A 21,281-nucleotide genomic window follows, 5' to 3' on the forward strand; every position below is an offset into this window, starting at 1 on the left:
TAATGATTTTTAAACCATTTGGCACAAACAAAGAGAAGACGTTAAGGTTAACAGTTTCTTTCAGATGACGAAAATCTATGTTTTCGGCTCAATGTGAAATAAATCAGGTGGGAGAGACGGAAAAATGATTGTGTTGCATTTGAAATGAAAGAAATGACTCAATGATGTTAAAGTGCCAACTTTCAGATTCCTGAACAATTACACTGTTTGGCCAGTCAGGATATACAACACATCAAACACACCAAAGAAACCAGGCTCCATGACAACAGGCACAATCTAATGTAACACACACAACACATATAAAAAGCCGTAAATGTACACTGATCTCATAATCATGTGAATTGTATGTAGCTGCATTAGCAATATGCCATTAAAACTAGCATAATTGTCTACTAAAGTCTATTTTATTTATATTCAGTAATTAAAATAAAGCATTTGCCGCAGAGGGCTTTATAATCTGTTAAACATATACGCTCTTTTAAGACCCTTCAGGTGGAAAAAAAACCCTCTTTAATTGGGAAGAAGAAGGGACCCTCCTCCAGGGTGGAAAGACATGCAAAAGTTGTTTAACATGTGAATATAAAAGAACCAGTAAAACAGAAAAAGAGCTGGTGTTCTCTCTGTATTGGAATAGGCCTCAAGAAGCGCATCTTATAAATAATAAAAAAGGCTTCAGGATTTCTACACCAGAATTTTATTCCCTCAAGTGTTGTCCAATCAATCCAGATGCATTTGCTCTGTAAGCAGACAAAATGTCTCTAAAGCTAAAAGTTTGCACTTCAGCCAGAGAGGCACTACTTCATTTGAAATCCAGTTTGCTGCAGTAAAGAAAAATAAATGTCAATGTCTAGATACTGTCTTTAGTATCCATAGGGTTTGCAAGATGGATCCGAGGGGTTGTGCAGAAAAAAAGTATTTCTGCAACACAAAATCATGTTTCAGACTTTAATCTTTGTTTTTTCTCTTGTAAACATAGAGCCTACAGTAGCACAGTGGTGGTCAAAGTGGGGTCCGGGGACCCCCAGGGGTCCCTAGCAAAAAGGGAAATCATTTATTTTCAATATAATTCAATCCATAAGTAACATAATGAATGTGCCATGTGCAATATCATGCACAATATTACTTTTCTATTTTAGTTTACTTATTTTACTAAATGTATCTGACTTTTATTGTTATTCTATTAGGCACTGGTGTTTATATTATTTCTTATACACTTTATATTTATTACTCTGTTGTGTTTTTATTCTTATGTTGTAATTTTTGAGCTATCTCTGGCAAAAGAATTTCTTTTGGTATTAATAAGGTATCTTATGTTATGACTGTTTTGGATGCTCCAGGTTTCTTCCCACTAATCGGGGAGTTTTTCTTGGCCACAGCACACTTGGTGGATCTTGTTGGGTCTCTAAACTATGGTGTACGGTCTAAAACCTGCTCTATATATAAAGCGTCTTGAGATAACTTCTGTTGTGATTTGACGCTATACAAACATAAATTGAATTGAATTGAATTGAATCTCAGATGTTTTTCCCTCAATGTGGCCCTAATACTCTGTAGTACATTTACACTTTGGCCCTCACTGCATTAGACTTATATACCATTTACTTAGACTATAAACTGTGTTACCTTCATCACAATGATCACATGTTTTGCGGCTCCAGACAGATTTATTTATCTATTTTTTTGCCTAAAATGTCTCTTTAGATAGTAAAGGTTGCTGACCCCTGGCCTAAGGGACCACACAGTAATCCTACAGTGACATCTAGTGGAGATCACTGGAAATTGCTGCTTTATTGACTTCTCACTGTGTCCCTCCCTCCATCATTAAAAACACTGCTGTTGGAGTCCAGGCAGGATATTTATTTATATATATATATTATTTATGAAAATATGGACTAGAATCCAAATAAACCGGTGCACGTGATTACAGACTATAGTGCATTTAGAATTTAGAATTTAGAATTTCTGGACATCCTTTTCGCATAAAAACATTCCATCACAGTAATGTTGTGTGTGCAGTATTAAGAACCCATCATGGTCTGGGTCATGGTGGTGAGGGGCGGGGATTATTGGGGATCACCACGGAGCTCCTCCTCCTCCAGGCTGCCGTCACCGGGGCTGCTGGACCGGAGCGACTCGGCAGCACCAACACCAACAACCGGCTCCTCCGCGCTGCTTCACTGGGTGAAGACTCGGTGCAGCGCCACCGTCTCTGCGCGTCAATCCTCTCCGGCAACGACATGGCCTCCGACGGCATGGACGAGAGATCTCCTCTGCTGTCGGGTCCCAACTCGGAGAACGTGACCCCCACTGCTCCTCCGTACCTGCAGGACTCAAGTCCCCGAGGTAAACACACGACATGTAGGCTACAGAGAGAGAGAGGGACCCGCTGCTCTGGCTGCACCGCCTGGCTGTTTGCTGAATCATTTTTGGGCGTATCGAGTTTGTGCGTAAATAAAAACTGCAGCGATGAAAAGAGGCAATCAATCTGCAGCTGAGGAGAAAAAGGTGGAGCTTGCACTGTGAGAAGTGGAGCAGTGGGTTAGAGAAGAGGGGCCTACAATAATAACAGCAATGTTTTTACTGCAGAAATATATAATAAACATCACGACTCACTTTGGGCCTGCAATGTTTTGGGTTCTTGATTTGTTGGAGTCGTGATGGCACAGTGAGGCCTCATTGGATGGATAGTGGGCTCTAATGTTGCTCTAATGTTTTGAGAAATGACCCACTGCAAGATGAAGGCAGCCTTTTGTCCTACAGCTGCAAAAAATCGACAAATGGGCCCAGATGTGTCCTTGTTTATTTTTGTTTATTTGTCTTGCACAATTTAAGACTATACAACATCACAAAAAAAAGAAAAGAATAATATACAGTGCAGGAAGAGGCAAAACAAACCATTGGGTTTATCTGAAGCCTCCACCTAGAGACAAAATTAATATAAAGAAATAATAAGTGGTCCTTCGTGGATGGGATCAAACCTACAGCATGGCATGATTTAAATGTCATAAATTAATGTGACATCTATAGCTGCCAGTTTTGCTCATTTGCATGGACTGTAAACACCAAATATTTATCCTTGATCTTGCAAAGACAATCTATTCTAGCATCTTCAATATGCAGTACAAAACATGTAGCCAGGAGATTGACACAGTGTCCACGTTTTGCTTAGTATAGACAGATGAATGTAGGTTACACAGCACTATAATGCATGCAGGTGCTGAATGACCCAGGCAATTACGACTCACTGGGGCCTGCAATGTTTTGGGTGTTGGTTTGTTGGAGTCGTGATGGCACATTGAGGCCTCATTGGATGGATAGTGGGCTCTAATGTTGTTGATTGACGGGGGATGAAATGACCCACTGCAAGATGAAGGCAGCCTTTTGTCCCACAACTGCAAAAATCTACAAAAAGGCCCAGATGTGTGTCCTTCGTGGATGTGATCAAACCCACAGCATGGCATGATTTAAATGTCATAAATGTGACATCTGTAGTTGCCAGTTTGCTCATTTGCATGGAAATTAGACTGTAATCACTGTAAAGTATGGTTCTAATGCATGAATATAAATATGCAACAACAGAAAGCCAAACCATTGATATATGTAAGCCTATCTGCTGCTATACCATTAAATAAGAAATCAGGGGGTACATATTCATATTATTCACACTTCTTCAGTCAGTACTACTTATTTAGACCTGCAGTAGGCAGAATATTTTTGGCATCATTAGGCAAAAATTCCATAATGACCTTTCAGCATATTGTAATTCAAGTGTTCTGAGAGATAACTAGACTTCTGCACCTCCTCATGGCTCTGTTTTCAGGCTTTAAAAAATCTAGCCCGTGACAGGAGACTTTGGCCAATCACAGGTCATTTCAGAGAGAGAGCGTTCCTATTGGCTGTGCTCTGGCTGGTGGGCGGTGCTTGGTATTTCCCCAACTGATCTCAACATGGCTGCCGTGTCAAACTTTATCATTTTACAGCTAAACAGAACACTACAAGATGTTTCTGAAAACAATTGAGGTGAGAAATAGGCATTACAGTAACAGAATATTGATTCATATTTGACATGTTTGATCTGCTGCTTTAATCTATCAAACTGACAATCGGTAAACACCAAATATTTTGAATCTTTGTTGCAGTTTGAATCTATTCTAGCATCTTCAATACAGTACAAAACATGTGCATGAACAAGCCAGGAGACTGACAGAGTGTCCACATTTTGCTTAGTAAGACAGATGAATGTAGGTTACACAGCACTATAATGAATGCTAGGGCTGAATGACCCAGGCAATTACAGCTCGTAAATCCTCAGTCCACTCAGCCTCTAGGAGCCTGACCTTTGCACTGAATTTAATCTGATTCTGAATTTATATGGTTGAAGATCAAATGCCATTTTGAAGCTGATGATGAGACACATGTTTTTTTTTTTCTTTTTTTGCTGGAGGATTTACTTGATAAAATGTTCCCTCTTAGTGTTTCTACAAAAACATCCAGATCAGACTCCCATATCAAAGGATTATGTTTTGTTTTAAGTAAATTTAGCTTCAGACACTGAGCACAAAGTTCCCTCTGGTTGTACCTTTTTGTTATAGGCTCATAAAACAATGTTTCTTTGCCTCGGCACTAGGGCTGTGTATTGGCAAGAATCTGGCGATACGATATGTATCATGATTCAGGGGTAATGATTCGATATATTGCGATACTGTAAGCAAGGTGATATATTGCGATTTTTTTTCAAATCTAATTTTAGGAAAACTGTCATAGTATAAAGAACACACCAGAAATACACCATTTTAGAATAGGCAAAAATAACACATTTGTACTGCATGCAAAAAACGACATGTGATTATCATAAAGTGGGCATATCTTGAGGTCAGAGGTCAAGGGACCCCTGTGAAAATGGCCATGCCAGTTTTTCTCACCAAAATAAAGTGCAAATTTGGAGTGTTTTTTAACCTCCTTCGTGACAAGCTAGCATGACAAGGTTGGTAACAATGGATTCCTTCGTTTTTTCTAGTTTCATATAATGCCAGTAGCTTCACTCTAGCTTTAAAACTGAGCCTCTGAAAGACAGAATAGTTTTTGGGTCAGATGGCAGAATGTGGGATTTTTAAGAGGTTAATTAAAAAGAGTGTTTTTGAGAATTGACACAGTATCACAACACATAATATCACAATACTTGTGTGATGTTTTCTTACACCCCTACTCGGCACACACTGGTTGATCTGCTTCAAATGAATTGGATTCATTGACCGTGTAATACTCTTTACAGAGAATTTCAGGGGCAAACGGCTAATATTGAGCAAACACAACGTCGAAAAATGAATATTTTGTTGTTGTGAAGCAGTCTTAATCTCGCAGAGTTCATATTTCGCCACCGGATTATTCATAAAGACTTTAACGCTGGACTGTAATAACCTGTGAAGTGACAGCCTGTTTGGATGTTACAGCACTGACTTAGGGAAAAGCCTAAATGAATGTCAGTATATTTCGTGGCCTAGTTTCACCTCCCTCCCTCTCAGCAGTCTGGATTACGGCTAATTCTGGTTTCTCTGGGTTTGTTGAGTCCTCCATCAACCAGTTTGTAAAATGGATTAATTAGTCAAAGAAGCCAAAACTGAGCTGTTTGTTTCCCTGAATGACTGGGACGTTGCTTTCAATAATAATCAGCTGCATTTAGGAAACTGTCACTGAAGAATTATGAGTCTTTTACCTGATGAATGTCCAACATCCGTTTTTATTCAGCTGTATCAGGTAGAGATTCACTGTATTCACAGTGTGGTGGTGGTGGTGGTGATGGTGAGGGGCGGAGACCAATGACCTTGGCTGCAGCTGAATGATTAGACTGGCACTGTGCTTGTTGCTTGATGTTTTTGCGCTTGAATGGCAAAATAAATTGACTGCAACAAAAGGCGGTGCAAGCCTGGACGGTATTTTAATCTTGACAGTGATGAATTAATTCTTCACCTTACATTCATTCAGAGGCAATGCTTTGCTGACATAGAAAAATATGTTAAAATAATTTTTTTTCCCCAATTTTAAACCCGAGATTGTGACAAGGAATTCAAGCAACGTCATGGAAGGGTGGGGACACTAATCTGCAACATTAAGCCTCATATTGTACAGTGGTGCTTGTCAGGGAAGAGCCAGTTCTCCAGGCTAACTGGGAAGGATGAGTCTGGTGATATTCTGAATATTTTTTTATTGTCAACAAATCCCATGAAAATACCAGAACCAACAACGAGTTGATTCTACTAACAGGTGTTATCTGTTTAGCTAAAGCCTGATTTATATTTTTTCTTTTGAGCCATAGAAAGTATAAAAAGTATTAGAAACACATCAGTGAGCCACACTGTTGCACTGAGTGACATGTTCCTTCATTAAAATCAACATGGCCACTGTAGTTTATTTTGAGTCATGAAAATACCGGCATTCATGTTAACATGATACAAATGTGTTTTATTATCAACGATATTAATTAACGCCATGATTACATATATAGCAGCAACACACATGGCTGAAAGCTGCGTTGCTGCTATAGGAGTTTCCTCCAAAAAAAAGAACAACTTCAGCGGTGTGAAAGTGGTTTGAAAACCTTCACTACATCACACAAAGGCCACGTACGCCGTCATTTACTAACTAAATTGACCCCAACCAGATTGGTCGATCATCACTGCATCGTACGTTTGCTGCACGGTAATTAATCAGAGCTACATCTGTCAAAATAAGGAGAAACTTCTGAGCAATTGCAAAAATATTTTGCTATATCATGATATTATTTTACTTACATATCGCAGGGCTACACAATATGATGATATATATTTATATTTATTTATTTTTTTCTCTATAATTTCACTTAAAACTACTCAGTACTTTTCATTTGTCAAGTATTTAATCCACACAGGAGTAAACATAAATAGGCTGCTTATTTCATATAGACAGTTATTTATGAAATCAGACAATATGCTATATCGTGACATATATTGTTATTGAGATATGAAGTTACCTACATCGTGATACTCCAAATGTGTATTAATCTGCAACTAAAAATAGTCCCCAACAAAAACACTATTCACTCCTGTTTGAGTAATGTGTGCTAGAAACTCTAGCTTTTTGAGGAAATATAATGATTAGTAGGAACTAATGAGCTGAGTGAAAAAGAAACTACTGAGATGGATTAATTCATTGTTGGTTTTAATCTTTCCATGGGGTTTGTTGGCAATAAGAAAAATTATAGGGCCTTATCCTTTAACCTTAAAGAGATTTTTTTTATTTCATGCCACATTTATTATGCATCAGGAAACAGAATAAAAAATACAAAACATCCCTGAGGAGCTTGTGTTTCCATACTAGCTTCTCAGTCAGCCATTCTTCACCACAAACCACACAATTACACAGTCAGTGATGGCACCAGCCTGGCAGGACGTGATGGTGGCTGTGCTGTATGTGGTGCCGCTGGGGGTTGTAGTAGAGTGTCTTCTCGTCTTACCGCTGGCTCCGAGGACAGCCAGTGAAAACCTATAGCTGCTATATTCAGTTTCAAACATGCATTAGGAGAACATGACAGCAAAGAGAGGAGCGAGTAGGAACAGGCCTCTCCTGAGATTGTGATTGAGACAACGCGGTTGGATAACAGAGAAGTGATGACTGTATTTCAATTCAAGGTGTAGAAGTAGAAAATGCATCACACAGTAGGAGTGTTCAGTCTTTGGCATGCTTTGATTGAATTTCTAGCCACGTTTGCCCGGTTGTAGACGGGATGCCCCATCTGTCCCTGTGGTGTCAACTGTCGAGTGTCTCTAAATCTCAGAGCCAGGCTCGTTTACCCGTCAACTCGTCCCATTATCTCATTTAGAGGGAAGGAAATTGGTGATTTGTCAGATTAGATGCCTCCTCTGTGTTTGGTAAGTAGACTTGGGTCAGGCTTAATAAATGTATCACAAGAGATACACTGTAGATATTAAAATTAAAAAGAAAATACCACTAATTTGTGAGGGAAATGTCTTTATTCTTTGATTTTTGGGTTGCTGGAATTTTTTTATTATAAATAATGCCTGACAATGACTGATATATCTGACTTCAGGACATCTCTGACTACATACATGCTGAAAATCAAACATTTTTACTGTTTTCATTTAGATATTATCCAAAGTAAATGTCCCTCGTAGTGTATGGTTCAACTCTTTCCCATGGTCTAGTGTTGAAAAAGTTAACAGAATAAATCAATAAATGCAATAAATCTCAATACATATCGAATTGGCACCTCGTGATAGTATCGAATCGGGAGATAGGTGTATCGTCCCAGTAACACAGTAGATGTGTTGCGGTTGTTGGTCATTTGGCTACATCAAATGAGTATTTCCATTATCATTTAACCTGTTGATCATTTTCTCAATTAATTGAATAATTGTGTGGTCTATAAGAAAATATAAAAATACTGAAAAATGACCGTCATATTTTCTCTAAACCCGGATTGACACATTTGAATTGCTTGTTTTGTCCAAAAAACAGCCCAATACTTGTGAGAGATATCCCGTTTTTTTGGGAGCATTTTTGTATGAAAGAGACTTGAAAATTGAATGACTATCAGAATTGTTGAAGGTTAATTTTCTGTCGATTGACAAATGCTTTCAGCTCTACATTTTTCCCATCGCTGCCTGAGCTGTGCAGTAAATCTGTACTTGGGGTATTTGAAGAATGTAGGTAGCGTAACTTCAAACACACACATTTCACATGACGTTGCCTCTAATTTAAATGAATAGAAGTAGGGCTGTCCTCGACCAAAGCAATTCTTAGTCGACCAACACTCATACGATTTTGTTGATTAATTGAAAATTTGATTTAATCGACAGATCTGTAAAACTGAGTTTCTCCACAAAGAATCACACAAAAGCACCACTTTAGATCTTGTGTTCACCAGAAATGTGCTCATAGATATCTTGGAAATAAGTCATTCAGCATGAAAAAAAGCATAAAAAACGACTAAAGAAATCTTATTTGACTAAGACCAGAACGACCGATTAGTAAACTAATCGACGAAGAGGGGGCAGCCCTACATAGAAGTATTATATTTGATGTCATTTTCTGTATTTTATATGCAAACGTTTTTTATTTAAAAAATGTGCAGAGTCATTGCTGTAAGATGATCAGATATTTTTTGGTCGTGTCTAGAAGGTAACAAAAACAAATTACAAAAACTGCTCGACGACCTATCCTAACCATTCAAGGTCAATGTCTAATGTTATCCATCTCATGAGAGTTTCGCAACTTAAATGGTTTAGTGGAGATTTAAGTATCACACAGATTGTAAAGTATGCTCCACTTCTACAATAGTAGTAGTAGTAGTAGTAGTAGTAGTAGTAGTAGTAGTAGTAGTAGTAGTGGTGACTGGTGCAAATCTATGGATTTATCAAAACCCTGAATAACGCATGGAATGTAGACCAGTTACACAAGGTTAATGTGGGATTAAACAGTACAGAGTTCAGTTGAGTGGCTACTGTATTGGGGTAAAATGTGGGTAGGTGGGATCTTTACATGTTCCTTTAAGGTCACAAGAAGTTAGATACTGTAATACAAGACGTATTTACTTCTATCCATGCATTTATGAATACATTGTATTACATATTACTTACAAATGTAGCTCAAACATTACATTATATCATATTAATATGTCCTCAAATGCCACAGCCTCACAATAAGAAGACCAGCTCATATAGTACATGTTAACTATGTCTCTACGTCACCAGTTTTGTACCTAAAAGGGCCCATTGTTTCTTTCTTAAACATACAGAGTGGTGCTCGGCCCCCTGACAAAGAGAGAAGAGTCACATGTTGAGCAGTCAGTGTTGAGTCGTACACAGCGGGCTGTCATGGGTTTGCGTACAGTATGTGCAGCAGTGTTTCCAGGCTGCCTACCATACACTGGGTTTAATAGTTAATGAGAGGCTTTGAATTACGTTTGTATGTGACATGCATTTTTGAGAATCCTATTGGTGAGAATTGTAAAACACGTTAGACAACAGCTCCGTTCTATAACTGTAGGTTGTTTTGGCATGCATCAGATGTTTGTTTTTGTGTAGTATATTGTAGTGGGTAGCTTATTATAATATTATGGCTGCAACTAAAGATTATTTTCATTATCCGTTAATATGCTGATTATTAAAAGCCGCAAATTCTCACATTTTAGAAGCTGGAGCGTTCAAATGTTTGTGATTTTTCCTCAAACGGTTATTCAATCAACAACATAGTTCATTTTCTGTCGATCGACTAATTGATTCATGTTTCAGCTCTTGTTTTGGCACACATTCAAAGTTTTTGGACTTTTGGACAGCAATCTTCTTTGTTGTTTTGTTTGAGATCAGAGTCCTACACTTAGATTATACTACTTTGTTTTGGTTAGATCCTCATCAGAAATAAGATTGTGTTGTGTGTAATCCACAGAATGCACGGGCAGTTTATTTCCAAAACATATTACACTGTTTGATGTCTAATGTAATGTCTTATTCTTGACCTTGGAAATATCCGTTTGACACTTACTAGATCTCTTCCACATCTTTCAGCTGCATCTTGTTGCTTTTATCAAACAATGACACATTCTGACATTGAATTTATTTCTTGTCTGAAGCTGTCTGAAGTGTTATCGATGCATGCGATTAACAGCTGGCCGTGTGTTGTGTGCTTTGCCCCGCTCCTCTTTTCAAAGCCGAACTACCTCCTCCCTACACAGCCATCGCCAGCCCCGACGCCGGCGGTGTGCCTGTCATCAACTGCCGCGTATGCCAGTCGCTCATAAACCTGGATGGAAAGCTGCATCAGCACGTGGTCAAGTGCACAGTCTGCAACGAAGCTACAGTAAGTGGATTCCGGCCGGTGCCGGCTTTTATAAATGATTGCTGGTGTTGAGTCGTAATAGTTCGACTGTCGAGTTGTGTGAAGACATTAAGTCTTCAGTTGCTCTCCTCTCCGCTATTCTCATAATCGATCTACCATTCATCTCTTTAGCAATCTAATCACACATGCACACGCCTTTTCTGTATTATTGCATCTCTTTGCCTCATAAAATATGGAATTTTTTTCTGGGCAATCATGAGAGAAACCATTTGATCTGGACATTTCACTAATTTCATCTTGGCAATGTCCACCTTTTAGAGCCTCACCACATGTTGATGTAGACATCTGTCACATCGATCAGTCAGTCCAGTGATAAGATGCTCCGTATGACTTGAATGTGTCGCTTTGATCGAGCTGTCAGCGGAGGCAGCGAGGAGGATGAATGGCTGTCATCACAGGCGCTCGGGTGGGAGATGTCATTTCCACTGGCTGATGTTTGTGGTGCTTGTAATACATCAACACATCCAAATGATTTTCTGTTACACCGGACCTAAACAGTGTTTGGCCTTCAGTTGTTGCATCTTATTTCAGCTCAGGTTCCCCAAACACTGAAGACATAAATCTAAAGCTGGAGCTGGATCAACTTCTCTACATAAACTAAACGTTTCTCAATACAATAGCTTCTGAAAATGTATATTTATTGTAAGCCTTAGTCAAATGTGTCTGCATGTGTGTATTTATGTATGTATGCAGTTTGGTTCATATATATATATATCTAGACACAAACAGCACAGAGTGTTGCATAAAGAGGCTTTATAAATGACAAATACAGCATGTCAGATGACATACTATGGACATTTGAAGCTGTTGGGTGAACTAATATATATTTCATAGATTAAAGGCAAAGCTATTGATTTTGCGCGGTACTTTTTACACCCTGTTAGGTCTGAAAGGCTCTGCTGTGTCACCTCTACTGTTTTAAACCAGCTGCTCTCCTCTTTTATGGATTCGTCTTTACGTTCTGTATTAAACTGATTTTGACATGTTGCCTTCCAGCCCATCAAGAACCCCCCGACAGGGAAGAAATATGTGAGGTGTCCCTGTAACTGCCTGCTCATCTGTAAAGACACGTCCAGGAGGATAGGATGTCCTCGACCGAACTGGTAGGCAGCAGGGAGCCAAGTTCACTACATTTCTTGTACGTTTACTTCTTTTCTGAAGCCAAATTTGAGGCTCGGACAAAATGTTGGCACAGGAAAAGTTAACTTTTAGAGGGCGAATCAAGCTCTTTCTATAGTTTTATTTCATCAAAAAACGTTTGTAAATCCTATCTTGGATAGGTTGTAATCATAAACTCGCCAATCTCTTTGTTCCCTCGACAGCAGACGCATAATCAACCTGAGCCCGGTGATGGTGATCCCAGAGGAGCAACCCGCCCAGCCGGCGCTGCCCATCCAACCTGAGGGGATGAGGGTGGTCTGCGGTCACTGTGGCAACACCTTTCTTGTACGTAAACCCACCAAGACAGCCAATCTAACCAATCACATAGAATCACAATCATGTAGAATTGTGTTGCTGTGCTGTTGTTGATACGTGCATATTAATAATCTTGAGCGTATTCTTCAGCGTTTGGTGAGGGCATTTTCTACAGCAGTATAGTTGCACAGTTGTTCCGGGTGGTGTAGCTTATTCAAGTTTGTCCAAAACACACATAAGAGCTAATAAGATGTTCGTCTCCTGTTGATCTTTAATCCGTGTTGAAATGAAAACACAGTATGATGTTTGCATGCTGCATGTTTCCTTTCGTCGCTTGGCTCATTAACAATCCCACTTGATAGCGGTGTGGTTGCAGCCTTTTGCAGAGTATTCCCATCTTAAATAAAATTGTCTTCCTGCACCTAGTGTTTAAAATCAGTATTTTTGAGACACATTCACTTTCATGAAGGTTTAAATACCTTGAACCTCTATTCGTCATACTACATATTGCTATATTACATATTAAAGTGGCAATCTTGAAGATTTTCTTTAAAAAATATGTTTTTAAGTCACTATCTATCGCTGAAAGAGAGGTAAAACAATAGTGATTGAGCCTTTGGCCCACTGATGAAAGTATTACAATATATTTGCAGTATTATGAACTAGGTGTCTGTGGAGACATTCCTGGGAATAAATGCTGTATTACAGTTTTCCTCCATTGTATACACACAAAAAAAGGGAACAATGCACAAAATTCTGATAACTTGAAGCACAATTCCATTGTTTACACTTGGTGCATGCATATTAATAATCTTGAAAGCCAAACTACATTGTATTCTTCAGCGTTTGGTGAGGGAAATAGCGGTTTTCTTACAGTAGTATAGTTGCACAGTTGTTCTGGGTGGTATAGCTTATTCAGGTTAGTCCAAAGCACATATAAGAGCTAATAAGATGTTCTTCTCCTGTTGAAATGAAAACACAATATGACGATCAACCAGGACTGAAATCTTAAGGATTGCCATTTCAATAAAAGGAACTGCAAAGTGTCTCATTGAAGGAAGAAGGTGCAGTACCTGAAGTATTGAGTCAGCATGACAAAATCAAAATCAGTGGTATTGTCCTCTTAACGTGTGCACGTTGTGGCTTGTGGCGTCTGTAGGGCAGCGAGGACGCCAGGTCATCCCAGCCAATGTCTGACCTCCCCAGCGATGGCTCTCCTCCAGCACAACAAGAGGTTGAGAACGCTGGTCTTACTGGTGGACATATTAACAACAGCCTAACCTGCTCCAGTTCAATCTGCGGCCTTATTTACACTGGTGATAATGTGACTTTGTACACATCTGGCTTTGAAGAGAGCTTCAGAATAAAATTGGCTTTAAGACGGTTTGGCCTGAATTTATATTGAATTTTGCAAACCTCCTCTGAAGCCAGATGTCAAAGGTCACATATTAAACTTGTGTAAATAGGACCTTTAAAGTATGCTGCTTGGTGATGGGATAAACATTTTTGGTGTAACCCTTAATGAAACTATAGTATATTTACAATCCTAACTAATATAGGAGTCATTTTAGATGCTAATTTAGCCTACCTTTTGATATTCTCTCCAATACAGACATAATAAATACATTTACAAGTAGCAAACCATCATAACTGATCATCTAAAATCATTCCCAGTAGGTCTTAAGTGTTGATTGTTCTAAAGTCCAGTCGGATTATAGTGTGTCGTTAACATTTCTGTGTTCACATGTGCATGTGTAGATGCCAACAGTGCTTTTTTCTTCTTGTGTTTCCTCGCAGTGGATGGAGCTTCGCTTTAACACGCTAGCCAAGTGTCCCCACTGCAAAAAAATGTGAGTCCATCAAACATCCATTTAACTCCGTACACAAAGGTGGAAACTTAAATTACCGTAGCAGTTTTCAAGTTCTAGCTCCAACTCAACTCCAATAATTTACATTATAGCTGTAAGTAAATTGATTTTTGTCAAAGTTACATTAGTGTTGTCTGTTTTTACAGTTAAAGAGTGATTCAAAATGTTTGTGTCATAGTTATAATGTAACTCGAATGGGCTTAAAATGGTCTTTAAAAAAAAAGACATACTGTACATTAGAGGAGCTTTAAAACACTGAAATCATTGACTTTCCCCTTCTGCACTGGCTTCAACTCTGTCTCATGAAGGTTTGTGGTTTGGTATGATGCAGCTTGACATAGATGTAAATACTTAAGACTTTCAGCTCTCTTTGCTGGAGAAGTTTAGTTTAGCTTAGATTATGGATGCTGAGCTTTAGAGGTCTGGACTTTGTAGTTCTTGGACGGAGAGGGGAGGTGATGGAGGCTAATCTCGACGTGTGACAGGAATTAGAGCCTGGCCTCAATACATGTAATGGTAACAATGTAGGAGGGTCACAAGGTCGAGAGGTGACCCCATGATATGAGCTGTATCTACAGCGAGACGACAGACAGTCTGCATCAGAATAACATGCTCTTGTTTTTGCCTCAATCTCTGTTTCTTATCTCTGCGTCTGTCTTGTTCTATACCTCTGTCTCTGTCTCTGTCTCTGTCTCTGTCTCTGTCTCTGTCTCTGTCTCTGTCTCTGTCTCTGTACCTCTTCTGCCATCTTTCCTTGCATTTTATTTCATATAACAATATCTCTATTTACATCTCTCTCTGTCTTTTTCTTTGTTCACATCTACCTATCTTTAGCTCCAGTCGTAGTAGTTGTTACTTGTGTCATGCACATATACAGGCTCCCAAGTCATTAAATATATTGCTGCAGTGTTGAAGCAATGTTCGTCCGAAAAAGAACATGACTCCAAAAAAATATTACATTTCAAACTAAGAAGTTTTTGTCTCCTCTCACAAAGTTTTACAAATAAAACGTGTGACAAAAATGTCTCTCTTCTGGAAACTCAACTGAACAACAAGTCTTTTATGATAATCCGTTTGTAAGAAGTCAGGAGTGATGAAGGGCCAGGGAGGGATTTGACGGGGATTTCCCCCTAATGGTCTATGTATCCTTGCCTCTTCTGAATTATTTTTATCCCCAGTGGGGACAAAATGTATCCGCCCTCATAGTGATTAATGCTACTTCACTAAAATAAAAATGTCAAAAATGTATTTAACTAAAGTACTGTAACATGAGAACAGTCTCTAGTGCAAACAACAAGAAAATCAGAAATGGACTTTCACTGTCAGTGTTCACGCTTGTGTGACAATAGAGATGACACCACGTCTAACGCGATGAACGTCTCCACCCTGAACAGTCTGCTGTTCATCTTAGTAAATAGACCGGGCGTTTCCTCCTTCTCTGCCTGCAGATTTTCAGAAATGTGGGTGAAAGAGGGGCGACACGCTGCAGATGTAGAAAAAGAAGACCGTCACCAAAGCAGACTGTTTTCTTAGTCTGACAACAAGGCATATACTGTAGCCTATTTATTTTTATGTTGACAGCACGTTGTGTTATTGCATTTTGAGATTATTGTCTAAGTATTGAAGTTTATATATGTGTCTTTGGCACGCCTGGCTGAGTGGCTCTATCCATGTTAAATCAGCATTCAACCTTTTGTTTGTTGAGTATGATCACATCCCTTAGCTACATGTGGAAAGGACAAGGCAAGAGAGTGAAAATATCACACTACTTGATAAATTTAATTTTAAAAAATGGATTAAAATATTCCTGCAAATGCAGAGGTTCAGTTCAAATTCTGAAATTGTATTATTTAAGTTCCCAATTACTCTATAAATGTTACTTTAACAGCCTAACAGGCTGCATAATCTTTATAGGCCTACTAATAATGTTTCAAAAACAGCCCCCTCTCAGATTTTTTCACAAATTACACCCTGTGAAGGGCATTTTACTTAAACGTGTTGTCCTTAAATTATCATATAAGAGACCATTAAACCAATAAATCTGTTTATAGCTAATGGTAATAATCTTTGTCTCTCCATTTCTATCTTTCAGTGTCTGTTTCTGTCTTTTTTGTTCTCTCATGTGAGGATGTTACCTTCATGCTTATGAGGAACTAATACTTTTTTAGTATAGTAGTACTACGCAGAGGAAAATCTCCCAATCACACATGTGAAGTGTTGAAGTAGGGCTGTTTTCTGTTAGTCAGACTGATGTACGGTAGATCCAATCTCTTTGCCTGATTCCTTCTTGTTTTGCAAGTTGATGTTCAGAGCATAACTCTTTAAAAACCTTCTTTGAAAAGAGGTCTGCTCCATATATGGTCACAGGTCAAATGAATGAGATGGTCAGGCGGCACAAAAGTAAAAGGCGAGTCGAACAAAGACAAAACGTGAAAGAGATTTTTTAAGAAGTAGGAGAAGGTAAGAAATCAGGTGACCGGGCTCCCATTAAGCCATCTGAATACCAACGAATCCTGAAGAATGCTTGAGTCCCGTCACATGAGAGGCATGTGAGAGCAGAGAGGGGGAAGAAAGTAAAGAAATGGTGAAGCAAAAAAAAAAGAAAAGAATATATAACTGATGCCAGCTTGGTGCTTAAGGGCAGTGTGTGTGTTGGTATGCAGTCTGGATGTTGGGAGCTGCACATGTGACTGGCCTCTGGCGCTTTCGTGCTTTCTTAAAAAGAGGAAGAGAGAGATTTTTTTTGCAGCTGTAGAGTGAGATCACTGGGAAAATGGGATGAAGTCATATCAGTCAAAATGTTAACTACTTTAACTGTACCACAAGATGTTTTCACTGTTTTCTTTCAATCATGACTCAACCATTAAAAAAATATAAGAAAAGATAGAATAATGAAATGTTGTTTCTCTCAGGACAAACAAACCTTTAAATAATCTTAAATGTATTCAGTATGTTTATGTCTTTCTGCCCTCTAACAGCTCACTTTCTCTTCTCAATCTCTCTCTGCAGATCCTCTGTTGGTAGTGCGCTCCCTAGGAGGCGCTGTTGTGCTTATATAACTGTAGGAATGATCTGCATTTTCATCGGAGTGGGTTTAACAGTAAGTACTGTCTTTGTCTTGGTAAGAACCATTTATCCATTTGTGTACCTTTGTGTTTATTTGGTGTAATGTATTTTTTGTACACTGGGTGGCAGTCACCTCTAATGGGACTGTATTTATACCCATTTATACAGGGAGGGTATGATGCAGCCAGGCGTGTTGCATGCTGGGTGAAGCATACAGTTTTTGACCGTGACCATGGCGTCTGCAGGTTGCGTAGCAGTGACTTTAATTGGGTTAAGCTTGTTACCTGGAATCAAGAAACTTTTATGTGTAAGCAATAAATGATGCGCAAAACAGCAAAGGTATAAACGTCTGGGCATGTTGGTTTGTGCGCTAAATTTCGCCAACATAGCAGCACCACACTGACTTATTGGAAGCCACTATATACGGCATATAGTGCTTTCAAAATAAAAGCTGCAAAGCGCTTCACAATGAAGCCATTTAGCTGGAAATGTCAAACAATAGAAATGACAAAAGAGAAATAACATTTTAAAAAAAGCAAATTATCAGAAAAAAACAAGAGAATATCGGTTTGGTCATGTTTTAAACACAACATGAGCCTAATGATAAATTAAAAACAGAAGGAATAAATAGAGAGATATAAAGTGACAAAGCTTGCGTAGTGGTTTTAGTGCATAATCTTACAATACATCAAATACACTTTGGCCTGTTCAAACAAAAACTGTATTTTTTTTAACAAACAACCAGATATTTTTCAGTTTTTATATTAGAGTCACATCAGACTTTCACAACTTGGTATAATCATATTAGATTAATACTCACTTAATATTATTTTCATGGGATTACAGTACCTAATATCTTAATTTAAGGTTTCTGAGCTTGTTGCAATTTTTCTGCAACTTTTCTGATGAAGTGCATCACTGATTGTTAGGATAAACTAAGGTCTTAATTTTATCAATCTCTCTCCTGCAAGATATTATGAATGCATAAATTAAATATTCTTGGTGTTAATATTCCACCCACCTTCTCCACCTCTCCTCTGTGTTAACAGGTTGGTACTCGGGACTTTGCCAATCGTTACAACGCCACCTACGTGTCCTGGGCGTTCGCCTACCTTCTGGGTCTCATCTGTCTGATACGAGCCTGCTACTGGGGTGCTATCAAAGTCAGCTACCCGGAGAACAGCTTCGCCTAGAGCGGGCTCGGCACGGCTCGGTTCAGCTCGGTTCGGCGTGGCCCTGCACGGCTGGAAGAACAAACCCAACATTTAGTTTTTTTTTTCCATCTTGTTCACATTTCAAACAGGTCATGTTCAGCTGAGGGGAGCGTCTGCAGAGCGTCTCGACAGGAGTGTGTTGAAGACGTGTTGTGTGTGTTTGAAGAGGTGTATGTTGGAGGTGTGTCTAGTTATGTTTGTGTATGTCGATCAGTCCTCCTGCTAGTCCACAAGGACTCAAATCCTGCCCAGGTTTTGGCAAAATCCTCCAAAATCCAGAATAAAGAAATTTAAAAAAAAAGATTTTTCTTGATGAATGTCAAAATTTAGATTTAAAAATGCTAGTTCAGCAAACTGGTTGGATTTGGTTTTTCTGGACCAGTTTTGTTTTTTGATTTCTTTTGTTACAGACAAGACCAAAATGAGACGACCTCCTGAGAACAGTTTGCACATTGCACTACGATTATATGCAATTGTATGTGTTGTTTTGCTGCTAGTTTAACTCTGGCTACAGAAAGCTGCGTACCCATACTGTATTGTAACCATTCACCTTGCCTGTGTACACTGACATAGTATTGCTGTATGATTTTTAACTCTCGAAATGATCAACTTTTAAAAGAAATCCTTAAATACCCATGTGTGCCAACTTTGCTGCCCAGTATTAGTCAAGAAGAGCAAAAGATCAACAGGAGCTTGTTTTTTGTTTTTTTTATCAGTGTTAATTTTTGGTGCCATACAGCTTTTAACTCACTACAGCAATAACCTGTTTATTTGAGTTATTTTGAAGCGAACCTCCCTGTGCGTTTCACTGCGGTTTTGTTGCCTTCTCAATGGTGGAAAATGATCCCAAAACATGGTGACTCATGTTTGCATGTTGACTTGTTTATGCTCCGTCACTTTTTTCAGTTTCCAGCTGAAGCTTATGATGCTCCTGTCTTTGCTCCTTCTACCTGTGAGTTAGAATGTAAACCCTCCTCTTCCTCTTCCTCTTCCTCTTCTTCCCTCAGCTTGTAATCGCCGCTCTCTGACTTCCGGTGAACTCTGTGCTAGCTAGCATCGCTATAGGCCAACTCAGCATCCTGTCTCTTGACCTTGACCTGTGGGCACAGCTCAAACTTCTAACCTTGTTTTGAATGTGATGATGATGATGATGAAGCAGAAAATAATGTTAAAAAATACTCTTTGTACATAGTTCAAATTCAGTACTTGGAAACTGTAGTGAGAGGAGAAAGGAGACGATGGCTCGTGGGTCTTTTTAAAAATGATAATTTATCAATAAAATGCAAAAACTGCCTGTATTGTTCTGCTTGCTCATTGGCTGTGATGTATCCGACTTATACCACATTTAAAGACATTCATATAAGGTTCAAGCTAACGGGATGTATTTAAGTCATTTTGAGATACTTCGACTTCATTACATTTCAGGGTGACATTTTTTACTTTTTTACAGCTAGTTATTCTTTATTTTAAATTTTTTATGAAAAACGAGACATTCTCATAAAATGCGATACATTACCATAGAATAAACTACCCAACAATATATAAAAAAGTATTAGCTACAACATTAAAATGCTGCAATGTGTCATTAATAATAATCCAATAAAATAGTATAACACTTTGAAAGGGGACAATTATCCTGATAGTATTTCTACTTTTGACACTTTAAGCTTCACTACATTTTGCTGACAGTACTTAAGTTTATGGACGCCTAAACTTGTATTTTTGTATTGTTGTATTAGTACTTTTACTTAAGCAAGGGATTCAAATACTTCTTCCACTCCTGTTAGGTCCCTAAAGGTCCAAATACACAAGAAGCTTTACAAATACAACATATTCCAAAAACTGTTTCAGTTCACTTTCTCACGTGTATTTGCATAACAAAACACTAGTGTGCTCTAATATATATCATTATAAGCTAAACATTAGTCCTAATGGAAGTCTAGTGACCACAAGCATGGCTTTATTATTAGATTAATTATCCTGAACAGTGAACAGCGCTGTTGCTTTCCATGAGTCCCAAGATAATTTTCTCTTAATAATAAAATATCTGCATCGAGAGGAATATTCTGGCCTGGGTTTAAAAGACTTAAAAACTAGTTTAGTTTCTTAAGATTTTCATCATTATTACCCAAAAATGATCACAAGGTTACAATTCAAATGTAACATGTTATAGAAAGCATACATGCTTTAAGGGTACATTGTCTCTAAATCTAAAGAAATGCAGTAAAACCACAGTTTTTAATAATTTACACGTCATAAATAAGGCATTGTTTCCTATCATAGCTTAAGTATCAATAAACCCAGTTATACATGTAGTATGCTCCTGAATGTATGTTTCCCCCCTGTTATGTTAAAGGATCTGCAATCTGACTCCTGCTTCTTTGTGTTTATTAGTTAATTTGCAATAAACAAAGTGGATCACATTTCATAACCAGCCTGAAGATTAATTTGAGAGGTTTAGGGACCCCATTATGCTAGTATACCATACCATTTTCAGAATAAGAAAAAAATTACACATTTATACCGCATGCAAAAAGCTGCATGCTTTTTTGCCCCAAACTGCATGTGATTATCATAAAGTGGGCATGTCTGTAAAGGGGAGACTCATGGGTACGCATAGAACCCATTTTCATTCACATATCTTGAGGTCAGAGGTCAAGAGACCCCTTTGAAAATGGCCATGTCCGTTTTATAATTAATTTAATTTATAATTAATGTATGTTCAGATATTGTGTGCACACAGAATCTTAATCCACTGCTGTTCATTATAGTGTTGAAGTCCTTTCATCTATCTTCCTGTTTGTCAGCACAGACAGAATAATAACCA

General features: G+C 38.4%; 1 protein-coding gene across 3 annotated transcripts; it reads left to right on the top strand.

Moving 5' to 3' along the window:
• The first annotated feature begins 2,028 nt into the window (after positions 1 to 2,028).
• pip4p2 (phosphatidylinositol-4,5-bisphosphate 4-phosphatase 2) lies at positions 2,029 to 19,748 on the top strand. 3 transcript variants are annotated; one of them, XM_074612581.1, is made up of 8 exons: positions 2,029 to 2,343; positions 10,727 to 10,851; positions 11,887 to 11,993; positions 12,213 to 12,336; positions 13,466 to 13,540; positions 14,104 to 14,156; positions 17,184 to 17,274; positions 18,290 to 19,748. In XM_074612581.1, exons 1-8 carry the CDS (start codon positions 2,238 to 2,240, stop codon positions 18,431 to 18,433), a joined length of 825 nt encoding a protein of 274 aa, XP_074468682.1. In that variant the 5' UTR covers positions 2,029 to 2,237; the 3' UTR covers positions 18,434 to 19,748. The 3 variants fall into 3 exon arrangements, with proteins under 3 accessions (XP_074468682.1, XP_074468681.1, XP_074468683.1); XM_074612580.1 differs by having other exon boundaries at positions 2,033 to 2,343; positions 10,703 to 10,851; XM_074612582.1 differs by lacking the exon at positions 13,466 to 13,540 and having other exon boundaries at positions 2,038 to 2,343; positions 10,703 to 10,851.
• Positions 19,749 to 21,281: the final 1,533 nt, after the last annotated feature.

This window comes from Sebastes fasciatus, chromosome 17 (genome assembly GCF_043250625.1).
Source record: "Sebastes fasciatus isolate fSebFas1 chromosome 17, fSebFas1.pri, whole genome shotgun sequence".
NCBI lineage: Eukaryota > Metazoa > Chordata > Actinopteri > Perciformes > Sebastidae > Sebastes > Sebastes fasciatus.

What these genes read in the sequence shown, in the direction of transcription:
- pip4p2 (XM_074612580.1), top strand. Translation starts at nt 2,238, where the DNA reads ATGGCCTCCGACGGCATGGACGAGAGATCTCCTCTGCTGTCGGGTCCC. An exon ending in CAGTCTGCAACGAAGCTACA is followed by an intron (nt 10,852 to 11,886) that starts GTAAGTGGATTC and finishes GTTGCCTTCCAG; the next exon opens with CCCATCAAGAACCCCCCGAC. An exon ending in TCATCGGAGTGGGTTTAACA is followed by an intron (nt 17,275 to 18,289) that starts GTAAGTACTGTC and finishes CTGTGTTAACAG; the next exon opens with GTTGGTACTCGGGACTTTGC.